At 50.9% G+C, this 20,706-nt stretch overlaps 1 protein-coding gene across 12 annotated transcripts in view; it reads right to left on the bottom strand.

Moving 5' to 3' along the window:
• Positions 1-761: 761 nt before the first annotated feature.
• Positions 762-20,706, bottom strand: part of PER3 (period circadian regulator 3) — a 68,831-nt gene continuing 48,886 nt past the window's right edge. For 3 of the 12 annotated variants that reach the window (XM_036255123.1, XM_036255121.1, XM_036255120.1), the window contains one exon: positions 18,486-18,974. In XM_036255123.1, coding sequence (XP_036111016.1) covers positions 18,501-18,974 — 474 coding nt within the window. In that variant the 3' untranslated portion in view covers positions 18,486-18,500. Of the gene's footprint in view, positions 893-3,621; positions 3,686-9,333; positions 9,521-9,622; positions 9,807-13,032; positions 13,075-16,910; positions 16,938-18,485; positions 18,975-19,952; positions 20,053-20,706 lie in introns of those variants that run through there. The other 9 variants (XM_036255122.1, XM_036255126.1, XM_036255125.1 and 6 more) reach the window with 9 other exon arrangements.

Here is a 20,706-nt window from a genome sequence, read left to right on the forward strand (position 1 = left end):
CAGGATAAGATCTTTTATTATAAACCAGTAATCTAACAGTAGGCACCCAGGGGGATCTTAAAGTCCAAAACCTGGTTACCTCCACCAAGAAGAAATGTGAGACCTGGCCTGTGTGGCTCAGTGGTTAGAGTGTCAGCCTGTGCACCAAATGGTCACGGGTTCGATTCCCGGTCAAGGGCACAGACCTGGGTTGCGGTTTGGTCCCTGGCCCAGGTTGGGATTGTGCAGGAGGTAAGCAATCGATGTGTCTCTGTCACATCTCTCTCTCTCTGTCTCTTCCCCTCCCTCCCTTCCACTCATTCTCCGTGAGGATGAACAAAACCAGCAATGATAAGAAGGGATGTGAGAGGTTCGGTGCAGTGAGCTCTTTGCACTCGGAAACCGCCACCGCCACGCCCGTGGCCTTGCCCCTGCGTTCGGGCTGGGGACCGGGCCTCGCAGCTGCCTCCACGGGCCAGGCAGGGGCCAGGCCCCGGGCACCAGGCTCTGCGGCACAGGTCACCGCGAGGGGGCGCACCACCACGAAAGCCCGCGGCCCTGCCCTACACCGGCTCTCCTGGGTCCTCACCAGACGCTGCCACGCCCCGCGCCCTCCCAGCAGGGCTCCGTCCACGCTGCTTGGTCACGGCCTCCGCCCTCCTTTGCCGGCTCCCTGGCCCAGTCAGCCTCCCCACCCTCTGATGCCACCCAACCGCTCGCGTCCGTGCTGCCAGGATCCCACGCGGCGCGCCGGGCCCACCCGCCATCCTCACCTGCCGCCCTCGGCACCGCGGGATGCGTGGGCCTCCTCCTAGAAACCCTGCCGCCTCTCCGCGGGTTTCCTCTCCTCGTCCCGGCCGAATGAGCACCGTGCTGGTGTCGGAAATTCTGAATGTCCATGGACTCGGTCTGCCTTCAAAACAAAACAGAACAAAACAAAACAAAACAAAACAAAACAGAGGGCATAAGCATTGCGGCGGTGGCAGGGGACGGATGCGTTCCTGAAAGGTCGTCCCAGATGCTGAGTGTTCGTCCCTCTTCCTCCTGTCGGAGCCTCAGGCCGGAGGACATCCCTGGAAACAGCGTCGTCAAGAGGGCGGAGACGGCTGTCCAGATCACTTTCAGAACAAGACCCAAGGGACCTTCACACTTACCCAGTGGACACGGGGGCTTCGTGGGCACAGTCACCCGAAATATGTCCTATTATTTCTTTGTTGCTTTTTGTCTTTTTAAAAACCCTCACCCGAGGATACGTTTTACTGATGTGAGAGAGAAACATTGACCGGTTGCTTTCCGTATGTGCCCTGACCAGGGATCAAACCCACAACCTTTCGGTTTACAGGACGATGCTCCAACCAGCTGAGACACCCCGGCCAGGGCTCTTTGTTCCTTCATGACAGAAAATACCTCTTGTGTTTAAAAAGGAAACTTGCAACTAATTAAAGGGATCCCACCTCTTGTGGAAGGTGGTCAGTGTTCACACGTGTTCTGGCATGTTCTCATGTGTTCTGACATAAACAGGGTGCTGTGTTAACACAGGGACCACCAGGGTGGAACGATGCCCTCAGTGCATTTCTGGGACAAGGTGACATTGTCATTGATGGTCCGTTGAAGGAAAGAAGCTAATTTTCTTGGGAGCTTAAGCCTTTAGTAGTAACTTAATTAGGCCACGCCGTCAAGTCATCACCAAGAACTGTCAGAGCAACCCTGAGTCACCAGGGATGACAAAGCTTGGCAGACAGCCTCTTCCACAGGAGAATTCGATGTCCCCCGCCTCTCTCTGAACTGTCCTCAGGGGCACCCACAGTACCGGGTCTCAGCTGCCTGGTTCCTCATCTGCAGCCCACTGTCTTCCATGAGTGCTTCAAACACATGCACACACAAATACATGCACACGTGGACACACACAAACACATGCACACGTGGACACACACAAACACATGTGCACAGATCCACACAAATGTGCACACACATATACACAGAGACACAAACATATACACAGACACACACAAACACACACAGCCACACATATAAGCACTCAGACACAAACACACAGACACAACCACACAAGCACATTACAAACATACACACATATACAACACACATACATAGACACATGCACACAGACACATGTGCACACATGTAATCTATGTAAATAGCATTTTAAGAAAAAATTCCTTTATCTTAACACAACTATTTTGAATTTGTAATATCACATAGCAGTTCTTGTCCAAATAGTCACCTTTTTCTACATAGTGTCAATTACCTTATATTCCAATTCTTTAATGTTATTTTATTTCCAAGTTTCTATAACTTTTCATGATTACCAAAATTACATAAGCTCCATAATCAACTAAGTTATACACTGATTTGGGGTATTTAGGCCCAAATTGGTGTCAGGGGGTTAAATCCTGGCTTGTGGATGTGTCTTGCTTGAAATACACAGTACTTTGTTGTAGTTGTTTTTTTTTATTTTGGATTTGCATGCCCCCGAACATCCAGATTTCTAACATGCTAGCTGGGTAGTACTCGCCTACCTGTAGAGGGAGCCTATGCTCTCCACTTAGCCACAGTCTCCACCACTCCCTGTTGCCCTCCAAGCTGGCCTCCTCATTCACATGTCACCTAGATTCCTACATGCACTTGCCTTCACAGCCTGTCCCACTGCTATAGAGAAGGCTGCAGGTGACACCTTCGGGTGATCCTTTGCTTCTGCTGGGTCATTTCCTTAGGGGCCATTCTGAAAGCAGGCTTACTGGGTAATAAGTGTATTTTGGCTCTTGCTGTATTACACCCCACTGGGGTGTCTGTTGGGGCCACAACCCTCTCTTCCGCAAAGTGCTGCCTGTTTGCAGGGGAGTTCAGCAAAAGCTAGCTGAGCTGGGTCACTGGGACCCTCTCTCCTAGGAGTTCACGAATTGGATTTAAAGTTGACGTGAAGTGTCTGGGCTGCTCATTTAAATGGAACAAAGGTGCATTTTGGTAGTGCGGCATGTTTGGCCAAGCAGATGTGGAAAAGAAAACTAGTTCTTGCCAAGAGAAAGAGAGATGGACAGAGAGATGGCAAGGTGAGAAACCACGGGGGGAGAGAGAGAGAGAGAGAGAGAGAGAGAGAGAGAGAGAGAGAGAGAGAGAGACTAGCGGGGAGTCAAGTCACGGAAAGGTGGAGGTCTGCACAGTTCCTCGGATTCTAGAAGCTATCCTGCGTCTTTCCAATACACTTTATTTTTTAACTGGATCAGAGTGGTTTCTGTTGGCCCCATCCGGCCTCGGGCCATCCAGGGCCACCTTCTGTCCTCTTGGTCCGGTGGGTCCCCACCTGGCTGCTGGCGCACTGCAGGTGCAGAGATGTCTGCTGAGGGGGAGCCTGGAGACGACGCCCTTCCGTCCCAGCGGACACGTACGTGTGTGAAACTGCCCACGGGGGCCGTCGAGGCCACCCCTCCACGCGCCACCCCAGCTCCGCGTGGCGGTTCCCAGCCCGCCGGCCCCAGGGGTCCGCGGCATGGCGCAGTCACACTCCTCTTCGAGCTGCTCCAGCTCTCTGGCCACTCCACCCCGATTTCCTCTGCAGCATCCTCCAGACGTGTGCTCCCCTCTTCTGTGCTCCAAGGTCCCCGTCCCAGAGGCCTCCGATCGTCCCTTCCTGATCAGCCGTCACTCTCCAGAAAGGCGTTCAGACTGGCCGGGGCTGGGGCGAGTCGTCCTGGAAGAGGTAAAGAAAGGAATCAGTTGTCGATGAGATTTTAAAAGCAGCCAGCTTTACCCAGGCATCGTTTACATACAATAAAATGCATCCTTTCCAGTGTACAGTTTGATGAGTTTCGGCTAATGTGTATCTCTCCATGGTCCTATTGCCTTGATCAAGGTAGAAAGTGCCCTTGTCTCCCTACAGTCAACCCGCCATGTCCCCTGACCTGTTCCCTGACACTGTGTTCATCTGTCTGTTCTGGGATGTCACTGAGATGGAATCATGCAGTACATCCTCTTCTGGGTCCGGCTTATTGTGCTCAGCACATGGTACAGGGCCAGGCAGCATCCCAGGCAACGACTGAGCACAGGTGACTGATTCACCTGTGGATGAGTGTTGGGGTCGCTCCGAGATTTTCACCATCATGAGCAAGGCTGTGCAGACATCTGTGCACCCGTGTGTCAGACGCATGTCTGCATCTCACCTGGGGGCGCACCTGCGGGGGGTTTCTGGGCTACACAGATGTGTGTGTTGACCTTTATGAGAGAGTGTCCAACTGTTTCCCAGAGCGGTTGTGCTGTGGGACGTCCCGCCTCTGCAGCCGGCGGTGGGTGCGCAGCAGCGCCTCACTGTGGTCTTCACTGGCATTTCTTCCACGAAGTGATGAGGCCTTTTTCAAGTCCTCGTTGGCTCCTTGTACACCTTCTCTTGGGAAGCATCTCTTCAAACCGCTGCTCATTCTCTTAAGTGGGTTGCTGGCTTACTGAGTTGTGGGTTGCTTTTTAATATCCCGGGGATGTCGTGTGTGTCGGGCATGTGTTTTATGACTATTTCTCACAGGAGTGGCTGGTCTTTTCATTTTCTTAACAGCATCTTTAAAGAACAGATGTTTCTAATTTTGATGAAGTCCAACACATCCGTTTTTTGTTGTTGTTGTTTTTTTACATGGTTGATGTCCTAAGAAGTATTTGCCTACCCGAAGATCGTGTGTTCATGTTTATCGCTGGTCATTATGTTCGGGTCCGTACAGGGGTTGAGCAAAGATCTGGTCTGATCTGACTAAGGCCCGTGCGCTGTGCGGAGTCGAGGCTGGCGGAGGGCAGCCTGGAGGACTTCCGGGGGAGGCTGTGGCCCCAGGCTGGGCTTGCACCGGGCTGGGCGGTGTGTGTGACAGGGAAATTCTAGACATACTGACCAGCAAGGTTCTCGGGCTTGTCTTCACTCCTCCTTGGTGAATGATATCCGACTTTAAGGAATCGTCGCCCTGTTCTGAAGACCCATGCACGTGTGGTTTAACCCGAGGCCACATGTATGTACAAAACGCGCCTGAGCCTGAGTGTTTGCTCTGCGTTGTGACGCGTCTTCCCCCTTTTAAATAACTGGTCTCCTGCCTGGCTGGTGTGGCTCAGTGGTTGTGTTAGACCCATGCACTGAGAGGTCGCCGGTTCGATTCCTGGTCAGGGCACGTGCCTGGGTTGTGGGCCGGATCCCCAGTGGGGGGCATGCAGGAGGCGGCCAATCGATGTTCTCTCTCACCGATGTTTCTCTCTCTCTCTCCCTCTGCCTTCCTCTCTCTCTAAAAATCAATAAAGAAAAAAAAATGGTCTCGAGTTCTAATCCACGCATTGTCATTCTGAGGGCATAGCAGCCTCAAACACGACATGCCAGTTCATCTATCCACTCACGAGAGATTGAAAAAGAAAGCCACCCACTTCCTGACACACTGTGTGTCCCCTGGGCTGGGACTCAGCGATCCGCGTCTTGGCCTTGGCGCTCAGCTCTGCCCGGTCCTTTCTTTTAACTCATGATTTATTGCTCTAGGTCACTCCTCCTGCCAGATGTATAAACTTAACTGTCCTTTCTTTATATAATATCTACTCTGTACACCAGGCCACAAGACAGCAAATTGATTGTCTATGCGTTGTTACCTTGAAAAATTACATCAATGCAAAGTGATTGCCTTTGAGCCTCCGCAGCCAATAAATTGATTTGATTTTTTCGGGGGGGAGGGAACGGTATGAGGTCATAGGATAGTATATATAGTCGCCGATCACAGAACAAGAAGGAGCAAACTGGAAGTTCTGGGCACCGGGAGCCAAGGAGGCCAAGTCCTGCTGCCCGTCATGTATAAACTGGCATGCTGCTGTTTGCTGCTCGTCGGGTGCCTGCGCCCTCTCTTCTCTCTGCCGGTCCTCGACTCCAGGGGAGCGCCCCTGCGCCTCTCGGGTGAGACGGATTCTCTTGCCTTACTTGAGTCTTGAAAGAGCTTTCGCGTCAGGGTCTTGACGGCAATGTGAGGGATGACGGGGGATTTCTCGCTGAAGGGAGCCCTGCTCAGTGAGCGGCCCCCACTCTGGGAGAACACTCGAGGGTCCTCCCAGCGCAGCGCCGGTTCCGGGGAGCGAACTTCCCCTCCCAGGGGCGAGCAGAAAGGAGGTCGTTGAATCGCTCACTTCACGTCGCTGCTGCGAGCCCAGCTCTTGATGGTGGTCAGTTTTTCAACTTTAAAAACTGTGCTAAGTTTAAATCATTATTTTTGTGTTTATTTGAAATGGACTGGTTGAATGTAGAATCTGGCCGTTCCGGTTGTAGATTACAATTTTTAATTTTATCCTCTATGATTTTAAGTTAAAAAAGGAATCGCCTGATGTGTTATCTGGAACAAAAATGCGCACTAGACGTTTGAAGAGGGGCCAGCTGGGCTAGGGAATGTGGTGGGTTTCCAGGTGCATGGCTCTCCCCCTTCTGGGGTGTGTTGCATTCAGTTCAAGTCTAAGTTGAATTTGTTTTAAATGTGATCAGTCAAGCAGATTCATATTTTGCTCTTACCTCTTTATTTAGTTAGGAAAATGAAAAAGTTGATGTTTAGGTAGTAGGTTCCACACACATTTGACCTGGATCTTGTCCTGTCTTTAATTTGGGTTCCTTTAGACACCTTCCTTCCTTCCTTCCTTCCTTCCTTCCTTCCTTCCTTCCTTCCTTCCTTCCTTCCTTCCTTCCTTCCTCCCTCCCTCCCTCCCTCCCTCCCTCCCTTCTTTCTTACTTTCTCCTCACCCGAGGATATTTTTTCCATTTTTTGTCCAGATAGAGTGGGAGGGAGAGAGAGGAAGGGAGAGAGAGAGAGAAACATCGACGTGAAGGGACACATCGAGTGGCTGCCACCCGCACGACCAACCAGGGCCGGGGACAAACTGCAACCGAAGTACGTGCCCTTAGCGGGAACCGAACCTGGGTCTCTCCGGACCGCAGGCCGACGCTCTAACTGCTGAGCCAAACTGGCCCGGGCTAGACATTTTTCTTTAAATAGAGGATGAAGAAAAGCTCTCCTAAAGCCCTGAGCTGATCATTTCTGGTCTCTCAGTGTCCCCCGAGCAGTTTCTGACCATGGTCAAGCCCGAGTCACCACGCACTGTCCACCAACCCGAGTCTCTGAGCTCGGACACGGCAGCCACCCCAACCCCACACGAGTGTTAACTTGATGAATCTCTGCTGCTTAAAACAGATCAGTGAAAACACAAGATGAAATCAAGAACAGATATTCAGATTGCACTGTCATCTTAAAAAATGTACATGTTATTATTATGATTTTAAAAAAAACCAAACACTTAGATGAGCCCTGGCTGGTGTGGCTCAGTGATTGGAGCATCGGCCCATGCACCAAAGGGTCGCGGGTTCGATTCCCAGTCAAGGGCATGTACCTCGGTTTGATCCTCGGCCCCCGTCCGGGTTGTTCGAGAGGCAACCAATCGATGTGTTTCTCTCACATCCATGTTTCTCTCTCTCTCTCCCCTCCCTCCCACTCTCTCTAAAATGCAATGGAAAAAATACCCTTGAGTCAGGATTAACAACAACAAAAACTTAGATGAAATAAACAATTATTTAAAAAAAATAAAAAATAAAAGTCTTAGATGAAGTGAATCTAGTATCTCACTCACATTCCCAACAGGTGGCATCTTACCTTGGAGCTTTTGCTTGAGTTTTTCTCATGTATTTGTTTCTCCATACATGATCCTTCGTGACATGAACACTTGCAGGGTGATCACATGTCATAGACGTTCATCAACAGGCTGCAGATACATGTGAACGTGCCCAGAGGCCTTCACAGTGGTTCGTGTCGTGCAGTGAGGGCTGCAGCGGGCAGGTGTTCAGGGCTCCTGCGGCCTCCGCTCTCCCAGCAGCCCCTGCGCCTGGGGCCACGGGGCCATGGCTCCACGGCTCCACGGCCTTGTGTCCCTCCCCCACGCCTTCCCTGTACCTTCCTGCATTTTCCATACGCATCTCATGCACCACACACCTCATATGCCTGAGGTTGACCACATTTCACCTTGGACATGTTCCTGTCCAGTTGTTTGAAGAGTCCTTTAAAGCTCATTCTTGTCTGATGACAATCGGATCTGACTCTTAAAAGGTGAGTCGGTGATCTTATCTGCTTAATGAGAGGAACATGATGTTGTCCTTTAGAAAACCAGTCCTGACTCTCCTCCCCATGTCACCGGGGGTACACAAGCCAGAGGCAGCGGCAGGTGGACAGAAACAAGGAAGAGTCACTTTCTAGTGGAACCGATTTGAACTGGTCCCGTGGCTCGGCTCCACCCTCTGGCTCGAGGCAGTGGGGGTGGCAGGTCACACAGGTGGTCGAGTCGCACCGAGACCCATCCCTCTGGGCCTGCTGTCCCGCTGGCTTGCAGACCGGACTGGGGCACTTCTGCTGCCGTTCAAATACCCCGGACGACTGACCACCGACTCAGCCCTGAAGTTTTTCTAGTAGGACCTCGCTGTCCTCGGTGACAACAGGGAACAGGAGGTGTGACTACAAAATGGACTGTGTCACTAACACCCACCATTACTCTGTGCGCAGCTGATGGAGGCAGAAGATCAGCTCGGGGCGAACTGGACAGAGTGTCCCTTCTGCGCGGGCTGCGGTGGATGGCAGGCCCGGGCACGGCTGGCGGCCTCAGCAATGCAGGTAAAGCCTTCTGGGGTTACAGCTGGTCTGCTTTCAAGTACTGAACTGACGCTCTCCTCTCACCCCCTAGACGAGGCGCAGCCCTATTTTGGAACATAAAGATGAGCTATATAAACTAAAGATTAGCTACATAAACTAAGTAGTTAATGACCGGACACTGTCCCTTCCTGGCATGAAGCCCCCTCTGTGGTCTTTCCCCCACAACTCCTTGCAAGCATGATGCTTGCTCTCCTTGGCACCTCGGGCATCTTCTTCTGCACAGACTGTTCTTTGCGGGGGAACGCAGGTACTATGCCAGCCTCCAATATGTGCAGCTTTAAATGCCAGTTTCCCATTCACTACAATCTTAAACAAATAACCGGTCCTTACCTCAGTTTCTGTCTCTTTTTTTGTTTATCCTCACCCGAGGACATTTTTGCATTTATCTTCAGATAGAGGGGAGGGAGAGAAGGAGGGAGAAGGAGAGAGAGAGAGAGAAAGAGAGAAACATCGATGTGAGAGAGGCACATCGATGGGTTGCCACCCACACGACCCCAACCAGGGCGGGGGACAAACTTCAACCGAGGTATGTGCCCTGAGTGGAATCCGAACCTGGGACACTCTGGTCTGCAGGCTGATGCTCTAACCGCTGAGCCAAGCTGGCCAGGGCTGTACCTCAGTTTCTTCATTAGTAAACAGGAATGATGAAAACACCTACCTCACAGGGTTGTGGGGAAGAGTCGATGAGATAACCAAGTGAACCTTCAGCATGGCCACATACAAAGCAATCACCAGAGCGTTCGCGTTTAGGGCCCACGCCCTCTGAGATGTCGCGGGTTCGGTTCCAGGCCACCACGATGAAGCAAGTGTCGCAATACAATGAAATTTCTGGTTGCCCGGTGCATGTAAAAGTTATGTTTACACAAAATGTATTCTGTTAAGTGTGCAATGGCATTATGTAAAAATAAAATCCACCCAAAGTACATGCCTTAACTAAAAATACCAACCATCCTCTGAGCCTCCAGTGAGTTGACATCATTTTGCTGGTCAGGAGTCTCGCCTCGAAGTCCATGGCTGCTGACTGATCGGGGTGGTGGCTGCTGAAGGCGGGGGTGGCGGTGCCATTTCGTAAAGCAAGTAGTGCAGTCTGCGGCATCGACAGGTTTGCTCGTCCTTTCGCGCACTGTTTCTCTGCAGCATGTGATACTGTTTGAGAGCATTTTATCCACAGAGAACCTCTCCAAAAAGTGAAGTCAGTCCTCTCAAACCCCGCCGGCTGCTTTATCAACACAGTGTATGTAATACTCCAAATCCTTTGTTGTCATTTCAACAATCTTCACAGAATCTGCTCCAGGAACAGAGTCCATCTCAAGAAACCACGTTCTTTTTTTTTTTTATCCTCACCCGAGGACATTTTTTCCATTTTTGTTCAGATAGAGTGGGAGGGAGAGGAAGAGAGAGAGAGAAACATCAATGTGAAAGGGACACATCGAGTGGCTGCCACCCGCACGACCAACCAGGGCCGGGGACAAACTGCAACAGAGATACGTGCCCTTAGCGGGAACCGAACCTGGGTCTCTCCAGACCACAGGCTGATGCTCTAACTGCTGAGCCAAGCTGGCCAGGGCAAGAAACCGCTTCCTTTGCTCATCCATAAGCAACTCTCATCTGGTAAAGTTTTACCTAAGACTGCAGCAATTCAGTGCCATCTTCCAACTCCAGTTCTAATTCTGGTTCTCTTGCTATTTCCACTACATCTGCAGTTACTTCCTACCTGGAGTCTTGAACCCCTCAAAGTTATCCAAGAGGGTTGGACCTCTTCCCATGAATCATTGAGAATGGGGAAGCCGCCCTGGCCGATTTGGCTCAGTGGTTAGAGCGTCGGCCTGCGGTCCAGAGAGACCTGGGTTCAGTTCCCGCTAAGGGCATGTTACCTCGGTTGCAGTTTGTCCCTGGCCTTGGTTGGTCATGTGGGTGGCAGCCACTCGATGTGTCCCTTTCACATCGATGTTTCTCTCTCTCTCTCCTCCTCCCGCTCTGAACAAAAAATGGAAAAATGTCCTCGGGTGAGGATAAAAGAAAAGAATGAAGAAGCCTTTCCAGGAGGTTTTAATTGACTTTGCCCAGATCCATCAAAGGAATCACAATCTATGGCAGCTATAACCTTCTACAATATATTTCTTTCTTTTTTTTAAATCCTCACCTGAGGGTATTTTTCCATTTCTCTTCAGATAGAGTGGGAGGGAGGGAGAGAGAAACATCAATGTGAGAGGAACACATCTACTGGTTGCCTCCTGCACAACCCTGACCAGGGCCGGGGATGAACCACATCTGGGGTACGTACCCTTGACCGTAATCGAACCCACAACTCACTGGTCTGTGGGCTGATGCTCTAACCACTGAGCAAAACTGGCCAGGGCTAAAATGTATTTCTTAATGAGACTTGAAAGACAAAATGACTCCTTGATCCATGGGCTGAAGAATGGATGTTGTGTTAGCAGGTATGAAAACAACCTAAATCTCATGGGTGAACAGGTAGGTGCATTACCAATGGACAGTGATCTTTTGAAAGGAATTTTTTCTTTTTTTTTCTGAGCGGTAAGTCTCCACAGTGGACTTAAACTATTCAGTAAACCGTGTTGTAAACAGATGTGTTGTCATCCAGGCTTTGTTGTCCATGTTTAGAGCACAGGCAAAGGAGACTGAGCACATTCTTAAGGGCCGTAGCATTTTCGAATAGTGAGCATTGGCTTCAATGTAAAGTCATAGCCGCATTAGCCCCTAATAAGAGAGTCAGCCTGTCCTCTGAAGCCTTGAAGCCAGGCACTGGCTTCTCCTTTGAGCCTTCTCTGAAAATCCTAGATGGCGTCTTCTTCCAATACAAGACTGCTCCGTCTGCACTGAAAGCCTGTTGTTTAGTGGAGCCACTTTCATGAACCATCTTAGCTAGATTTCTGGATAACTTGCAGCTTCTACCTCAGCACTTGCGGCTTCACCTTGCACTTTGATGTTATGGAGATGGCTTCTCTTCTTAAACATCACGAACCAACCTCAGCCAGTTTCAAACTTCTCTGCTGCAGCTTCATCACCTCTGACAGCCTTCATAGAACTAAAGAGAGTTAGGAGCTTGCTGTGGGTTAGTCTTTGGCTATGTGTGGCTGGTGTGATCTTCTATCCAGACCACGAAAAGTTTCTCCAAGTCAGTAATAAGACTGTTCTAATTTCTTATCATTCATGTGTTCACTGGAGTAGCACTTTTATTTTTTATCATTATTGTTGAAAGTGTTACAGATGCTCCCCCTGGGTAGCACTTCTAAGTTCCTTCAAGAACATGCCCTTTGCATTCACAGCCTGGCTAAGTGGGTCAAGAGGCCTAGTTTTTGGCCAATCTCAGCTTTCAACATCCTTTCCTCCCGAAGCTTAATCATTGCAAGCTTTTGGTTTAAAATGAGAGATACATTACTCCTCCTTTCGCTTGAACACTTAGAGGCTACTGGAGGGTTATTAACTGGCTTAATTTCAATATTGTTGTGTCTCGAGAACAAGTAGGTCTGCGGAGCAGTCATAATCCACTATATATATATATGTGTGTGTGTATATATATATATATATATATATATATATATATTTTTTTTTTTATCCTCACCCGAGGACATTTTTCGATATTTTGTTCAGATAGAGTGAGAGGGAGAGAGAGAGAGAGAGAAACATCGACGTGAAAGCGACACATCGAGTGGTTGCCACCCACACGACCCAACCAGGGCCAGGGACAAACTGCAACCAAGGTACGCGCCCTTAGCGGGAACCGAACCCGGGTCTCTCGGGACCGCAGGCCGACACTCTAACCGCTGAGCCAAACCGGCCAGGGCCACTATATATTTTTTTTAATTCTCACCTGAGAACCTTTTTTTTTTTGCGTTTATCTTCAGATCGAGCGGGAGGGAGAGCGGAAGAGAGAGAGAGAGAGAGAAACATCCATGTGAGAGAGACACATCGAGTGGTCGCCACCCACACAACCCTAACTGGGGCCAGGGACAAACTGCAACCCTTAGCGGGAACCGAACCCGGGACTCTCTGGTCCACGGGCTGATGCTTGAACAGCTGAGCCAAACCAGCCAGGGCTCAATATTTAAGTCACCATCTTATATGCATGTGTTTTGTGGCACCCAAAACAATGACAATAGTAACACCAGAGATCACTGATCACAGATCACCGTAACATATAACAGTAACGACAACTTTTGAAATACTGGGAGAAGGACCTGCATGTGACGCGGAGACAGGAAGTGAGCACGTGCTGCGGGAAAAATCGTGCCGACCGACAGACGCGCTCAGCGCGGGGTTGCCACAGACCTTCCATTTGTAAAAAGTGCAACACAGCGAAGCACAACAGAACAAGGTGTGCCCGCGTCCCCTCCACGCCTGGATTTCTCTAAGCATCGCCACGGTGCCCGGGACACTGCAAAACAGCGGAGACCGTTAACAGACACTGTTTGATAGAAGGAGTTGGTCAGAGTCGTGGAGGAAGATGCAATGACCTCTGCGAGGTCCCCAGGGGAGAGAACGGGGGTGCTCAGCTGCCTTCAGGTAAGGGTCGCTGCAGAGCGAAACAGCAAGACCGGAAACTGGACGCGCTGGAGTAACACTCTATTTTGTATGTTTTAAGTAAAACTAGCATGGGATAGAAACAAGAGATCTGATAACGAATGGGTTCAAAATACTGTTTTCCAGATCCCGGCACCAACATTTTCAGCCCAAGGGGAGCTACGGGGAAGGTGAGTGGCGCCGAGTTAGTTTAAACTGGTGGACATTCTACACCTTGATCGAGAGGGTCCTGAACTCGTGAACTAGACAAGCGCTCCTGGTAGAAATCACACCTGAAAATAGCTGTCTGGTTCCCAGGGTCCCGGGTGGTTGTTTCAAGCTGAGGTTTGGAAAGCACCGCAGTGTAACCTCTAAGGGGAAGAACATGCTCGGGACGTTGGGGGGGGGGGGTGTGTGCGCAGCAGCGAGCAGACTAGGAAGGTATTTTGGGAGCAGTGGGAACTGTGACGGGAATGATGGACGGTGACGAGTGGTCAGACACGAGGACCTTGAATGCTAATGGGAAATTCTGTCTTTGGTCATCACCCCCACCCCAAACGCTTAACTAGCGTCTCCTGAGCACGGTCCCAGTCCCTCCTGGGCCCGGGCGACGGTCTGTGCGCATCAGCACAGTGAAGACCAGGGCAACGAGCTCATTTCATTTTCCCCAGCACTTCCGACATTTTGACCAGAAACACCTTTTTCCCTGGTGCAGTACCCACTCACGTCCTTGTGAAAACATGCTCTGGGAACACTGAGTCCTGGAGATGATACACCGCAGACGGCCACAGGGGTGACCTCCCGCCCGAAGGGACTCACGTCCTTGTGAAAACCATGATCTGGGAAACGGACATGCAGGTCCTGGAGATGATACACCGTCAGAGGGCCACAGGGGTGACCTGCCCTGCCCGATAGGGACTCACGTCCTTGTTGAAAACATGCTCTGGGTAAACTGAGGTCCTGGTAGACTGAGACACCGCAGAGGGCCACAGGGTTGACGCCTGCCCGAAGGGACCTCACGTCCGTGTGAAAACAGTGCTCTGGGAACACTGAGATCCTGGAGATTGATACACCGCCAGAGGGCCACAGGGGTGACCCGCCTGCCCGAAGGGACCTCACGTACTTGTGAAAACATGCTCTGGGAACACTGAGTCTCGAGAGATAAAAAAAAAAAATGCATACAACCTGCAGAGGGTCCACAGGTGGGACCGCCTGCCCGAGAGGGACTCACGTCCATTGTTGAAAACATGCTCCTGGGAACACTGAAGTCCTTGGAGATGATACACCGCGGAGGGGCCACAAGGGTTGACCGCGCGCCCGCCGAAGGGACTCACGTCCTTGTGAAAACATGCTCTGGGAACACTGAGTCCTGGAGATGATACACCGCGGAGGGCCACAGGGGTGACCGCCTGCCCGAAGGGACTCACGTCCTTGTGAAAACATGCTCTGGGAACACTGAGTCCTGGAGATGATACACCGCGGAGGGCCACAGGGGTCACCGCCCGCCCGAAGGGACTCACGTCCTTGTGAAAACATGCTCTGGGAACACTGAGTCCTGGAGATGATACACCGCGGAGGGCCACAGGGGTCACCGCCCGCCCGAAGGGCACGATGGTGTGTTTCTCTCCATAACCAGCTAGAAGTCATCATTCAGATGTTTACATCCTTCTCGAGAGAAGGATTATGGGTAAAGACTCTAAAATCATATGGGTGATTACTAAGATTTGCACATGAAATTTTAGAATAAAGTACCCTCCAAAACCAAGGGTCCAGGAAGTTAATTTCAAGACAAGTAAGAGATCTATTTCACACGGAGGATAACCAAAGTCAGGACTTGTTACTGACACTATTTAAACAGAAGTAGGTCGAGGAGGTGCAGGGAAATTTTCAGCAACCACACGGCTGAGTAGACAGGATGGACCTGGCTGGCACAGCCCCTTGGAGCCCGCGTGCCGGCTCCTGCTGCCACCCAATGCCACAGAGCCAGGGGAAGGGCTGCCGTCTGGACCAAGCTCCTTTTCCATGTGGGACTCTTGTCTTATTGATAACCCAGCTGTTTGTTTGGTCTTAGTTTCCAGCTTTCTCTGGAGAACATCGCAGCACTTTACTGAGCCCGCCCTTTGCCAGGGTCGGGAAGCGAGTGAAGACGCGAGCGCACCCCTCGGAATGCTACTGGAAGTACTGTGTCTGAAGCAAGACGACCGCCTGCCAGGCAGCTCAGACGCAGAGCCGAAAATGCTCGACTTGAAAACGGTATAGAAGAAACGCCAGGCCAACTATACCCTGTTCATTACTCAAACAATAAAACTTGTATGTTCTGCAAATATCATCCGTGGTTATTTTACTTGAAAACATGTTCTAAAATCTATAGTTCTTCTTTCCATCCAATTACTTTCTTTTTAAAAAAAAATATTTTTCTTTATTGATTTTAGAGAGAAGAAGGGAGAGGGGGAGAGAGAGAGAGGAACATCGATGAGAGAGAACATCCATTGGCCGCCTCCTGCATGCCCCCCACTGGGGATCAGGCCCACAACCGGGGCATGTGTCCTGACGGGGAATCGAACTGATGACCTCTTGGCGCATGTGTCGATGTTCAACCACTGAGCCACACCAGTCGGGCTCCATCCATTTACTTTCTAAAAGAGTCTCTGGAAATTTAAAAGTAAAGTTAATAAATGAACAGAAGCAAATGCTAAGAAGAAGTCATAAAAGTAAAATTTAGTTAAAATAGTTAAACTGGCCCAGCTGGTGTGACTCAGTGGTGGAGCGTTGACCCATGTACCAAGAAGTCACCAGTCCAATTCCCAGTCAGGGCACATGCCCAGGTTGTGGGCCAAATCCCCAGTGGGCGGCGTGCAGGCGGTGGCCAATCAGTGTTCTCTCTCATCAATGTTTCTCTCTCTTCCCCACTCCCTTCCTCTCTCTCTAAAAATCAATAAAGAAAAAAAAATTTTTTTTTTAAAGTTAAACTGCACATCATTTAAACAAACTATATCACCGTCCTCTCAGACCTTGAACATGACAACGTAAGTTATTACGTGAAAACAATCAGTATCTTCACTTGGAAAACCTCTAAAGGGAAGGGTCCCGCAGGGCTGGGGACGGTCTAACTCTCCTTGGAGTCTGAGGGGGAGGTCTCTTAGCTGAAGCAAACATGGAACACGTGGAAACGTGCCCTGGCTGGGTTGGTTCAGCGGTCAGAGTGTCGACCTGTGGACCAAAGGGTCGAGGGTTCGAGTCCCGGTCAAGAGCACATACTGAGCGGGCTGTATCTCCCTCATATCAATGTTCCTCCCTCCCTCCCTCCTTCCTTACCACTCAACCTAAAAGTAAAATCAATGGAAAAATATCCTCAGGTGAGGATTAACAAACAAAGCAGTGAAAATCTGAATCTCTTAGCAGTGACCCTTGTTTGCTCTCGGCTCCTGTGAGCACAGAACAGTCCCTTCAGCCTGTCTCTCACACACCACCCTACACTGTCGCTGCATCGATGCCCATGCAGCCTGTGTGCAGTGCGCAGCAGACTCCCGGGGGCTGTCGCTTCCAGCACAGGTGACCGAACCCGAGCGTCCCGCGCCCCCGGGCCTCTGCCATTCACTACCCCTCTTTGGAGGAACAGTCAGGCCCGCACCAAACCGCCCCATGTCACTGACATTGAACTTGTCAACAACCAAAAAAGTCTTACAGAGCACAGGTGTGGTACATCTTCGCTGTCTTTATTGGACATCAGGAGGCCACCTGCAGAAAATGCTGTTTTAAACTGAATGGCTGGGTGGCTTCGGGCATGTGCTCCGGTCCATATGTCCGCAGGAACTTGGGGCTGCTCACTGGTGAAACTGGACCAGCACCAACTCTCTCAACAGAACTTTCGAGCCACAAAGCTGTCTCACATCTGTGATACTGGAGAGCGGAAGACGGAGCTCCAGGCAAGCTCCCAGCACCCCCTTTGCTTTAGTGACACCAGGCTGTTACTCTACAGACGGCTCTGCCCAGGTCCCGGCTCCGCCCACCTCAGTGTCCTCTGCGGAACGGGGACTGAGCCCCTGGCCTGGGTCCTGCTGGAGGAGCCCACACCCTCAAACAGCTGGCTGCTTTCTCTCCTCGGCATTGCCGGCGTCCTTACAGAAAGGTGCGGGTGGGCTGAGAGGCGCACTGTTGAACAAGGCCTGCTGCCCTGGCCGGGTGGCTCACTTGGTGGGAGTGTCATCCTGTGCACCAGAAGGTTGTGGGTTCGATCCCCAGTCAGGGTGCTACGGGAGGCAAGGGTCCTTCCCCTCTCACATCGATGTTTCTCTCTCCCCGTTCCTCTCTCTCTCAAGTCAATAAACATACCCTCAGGGGAGGATTCAAAAACATGTATCTCAAAAAAAAAAAAAGTCCTGTTGGTTTCAGGCTCTTGTTTCCTATTTCAACTTCGAGATTTTGCTACCACCAGGGACACAGACCTGGTGAATACAGGGTCCCTAGAGGGTCCTGAGGAATAATTCTGATCCCTGATTTCGTAAACCTGGCAATACCAGTATGAACAAGATGCACATATGCTCAGGACCCACTAAGTCCTTCAGTGTTGAGGGGAGGGCTCGGGGGACACAGCTGGGAAACCCGCGTCGTCCACGCGCTCGGACGGCCGAGGAGCACCCGCCAAGCGCTGCGGTTTCCGCGTGGGCTCCCTGCTGACACGGGTGCAGATCCGAGGCGAAGGCTGGTCGACACAGCCTGAGAAAACCTCCCCAGTTTTACATGTACAGTTTATTTATAGTTTTTACTTAAAAAAGATACCCAATTAAAATATTAACAACTATTACAAACAAAAGAATTCACATAGTTAATTACAAATTCAGTGGAAACAAATTTCATTTGGATTAGGTTTACCTTGTGGATCGCAATGAAATCTCACTTTTTCATAAAGCCTGACCTCTTATCCAAGAAAATACAGCCTTTTAGGCAACACTTATGTAAAAATTACAGCCTATAATATACATTTTTTTATGACCAATTTCTATAGTCACCAATACAAAAAGCGAATAAACTTGAATGACAAAGCGCACAGCTCCGTGAGCTCCCGTGGGGGTGGCAGCTGTCACAGCTGAGCCCCCCGGCTCAGCAGCACCGAAGTCCAGCCTCACACCGACTCACCCACGGTCAGAAATGCCTGAGGGATCTGCCTACAGGGAGCACCAGTTCAAGTCAAGCCTCGTACAGTGTACACTCCGTCAGATGTGTACTAAGGCAAAGCAGCCAGCACGTTTAGACGCAGCAGACACCCAGACAGCAGGAAAGAAGGCGGCGTGGAGAACATGGTCAAAACGCGCACATGCAAATGCTGAGTGGTCCTCTGGTAGCTACACGTCCTTTTTTATTTACAAAAATTAAACTTTTTATCGCGACAGAGGTCACAATGATTCTACTAGATGGACAATATCCAGGATGATTAATTTTTAAAAATGTGGTATTTTTCACCAAGGACACAAAAGACCACCACACCACCGGACCAACGCCGAGGGCTTTGACGTCGTGGCACGCTCGCGATGGAGAATGACTGTATCCATACGGCGGGAATATTCGCGTGGAACTGCTCACCACTGAATTCCAAGACACGTCATGGGTTCCACCATGAAACAGAACGGCCTTCTGGAAACCCCTGCTTCTGAAAGAAAATCTAAGCTGGGGACGGAGAGTCGGCCCTACGGTCATCGTGGACAAAAAGGTCAATTCTTCTGTTCTCAGGATGCATTTTATAAAAAGCTGTAAAACTCGAAAGGTTGAAGTATTTTCCTAAAACAAGATAAACACACACACAAAACACAAAAACGGAGAAGAAAAGTAAGTGTGTGAGAATGAAAGTCTCTGGGCTCTCGGTTTCCGATCTGCCCGGGATGCCGCACGCGCCCCAAGCCGCCTCCTGGCGCAGAGGGACTCGCAGCCTCCGAACAGGAGCTGGATCAGGGCCCGGATCAGGGCCCGCCTGTCACTGGCCGCGGCCCTGCGCAGCCCGGAGGCGGGCCCGCAATGACCCCTGCTTAAGGGCTTAAGGGCAAACAGGGGCAGTGCCCGTCAGCTCTCTGGCAGGGGTGAAGACCTTTTTGGTGTAAATTAGTTGGAAAGAGTTAACTTAGTTTTGGTTGAAACACATTTAAACACAGATACATAAAAAAAACAGTATTAATTTTTTACAAAACTTTTTACAATCATTCAAAAAACCAGGACATTAAAAAGGAGATCACACTGGTTGAGCTGAAGCTCTTGCTGGAAAAGGGCACAGGCGAAGCTAACTTGGACCCCGGGGGAGCCCCGGCCGTGGGTGGGGACCGGCCGAGGCCCTGAGCGCGGCCTGGCGCGGCCGTGGCGCTGACTGCGGGACGCATCCCCGCAGTGGACCGCCCACGGAAGCCACCCTGCCGGGCGATCTGCGCAAGGGCAGCGCAGGGCACGCGGCTGGGGTCTGGCGGGCCTCCCAGCTGAGCACGCGACACCGTTGCCATGGCTGCACACGCCCTCTCGGCCACGCAGTCTTGCCCGACGCTGACCTGGGAATGCGCCGACCCACAGCCTCACCGGGGCAGGAGCATCCAGTCCGCTTCAGAAAAACGGGGGCTGCTAAAACGCCAAGGGAGGCCTCGGCATTCCTCCCGATCCTTCCACAGTCAGGGCTCAGAGGGCCATGGGGAGCCCTGCGGCCCAGCAGGTCCGGGGAGGGTGTGCGGGGCGCCTCCGGGTCACGCAATCAAGGACTCTCTTCCGCGGGGTCCTCACCGCAGGCCCCCACGGCGCCAACAACGGGATCTGTGTGTTCGCAGGCGGCACAGCCCTCCGAGAAAGAACCAGAGCAGGCAGTTACTCCATGTAATGTCCTCTGAAGAGTTTTAAATCAGTAAAACGCTGGCCAAGCCATCTGTGTCCAGTTCCCCCATTTATGTCTAAGAAGACCCGTTATGGCCCATAATGTAGTACTGGAAGGTAAATGTAGCCACTTTTTAAAAGCTTTTGTTTAAATTGTTTTGGGCTCATTCTTCACACACCCTTCTACTCAAAAACCAGAAAAACAGTATTTAAAAAACAAAGACACTTGTAGTGACCAGCTCAGCTCCTGCCTTTTGGTGAGACCATATCTAGCCATCTTTTGTTTTGTTTTCTTTACTGATTTTAGAGAGAGGGGGAAGGAGAGGGAGAGAGATAGAAACATCAAAGAGAGAGAACATCGATTGGCCGCCTTCTGCAGGCCCCCCACTGGGGATCAGGCCCACAACCTGGGCGTGTGCCCTGACCGGGTTTTGAACCAGCGACCTCTTGGTGCAGGGTTGACGCTCACCACTGAGCCACACCAGCTGGGCCATACCTAGCCATCCTTAAGTGACAGGCTTGCATTCTTTTCTTTAGAAACAGGGGTGGGAAGGATGTCAACGGCTTGTTTGATCCATATGTCTTGCACTTTTCTGCACACCTACTTTTACTCTCTCATTATAAGTTCAACTTCACACCACCTCCCACAACTGTCACAACCATCACT

The sequence above is a fragment of the Molossus molossus genome, unplaced genomic scaffold (assembly GCF_014108415.1).
Source record: "Molossus molossus isolate mMolMol1 unplaced genomic scaffold, mMolMol1.p scaffold_m16_p_12, whole genome shotgun sequence".
Taxonomy (NCBI): Eukaryota; Metazoa; Chordata; class Mammalia; order Chiroptera; family Molossidae; genus Molossus; species Molossus molossus.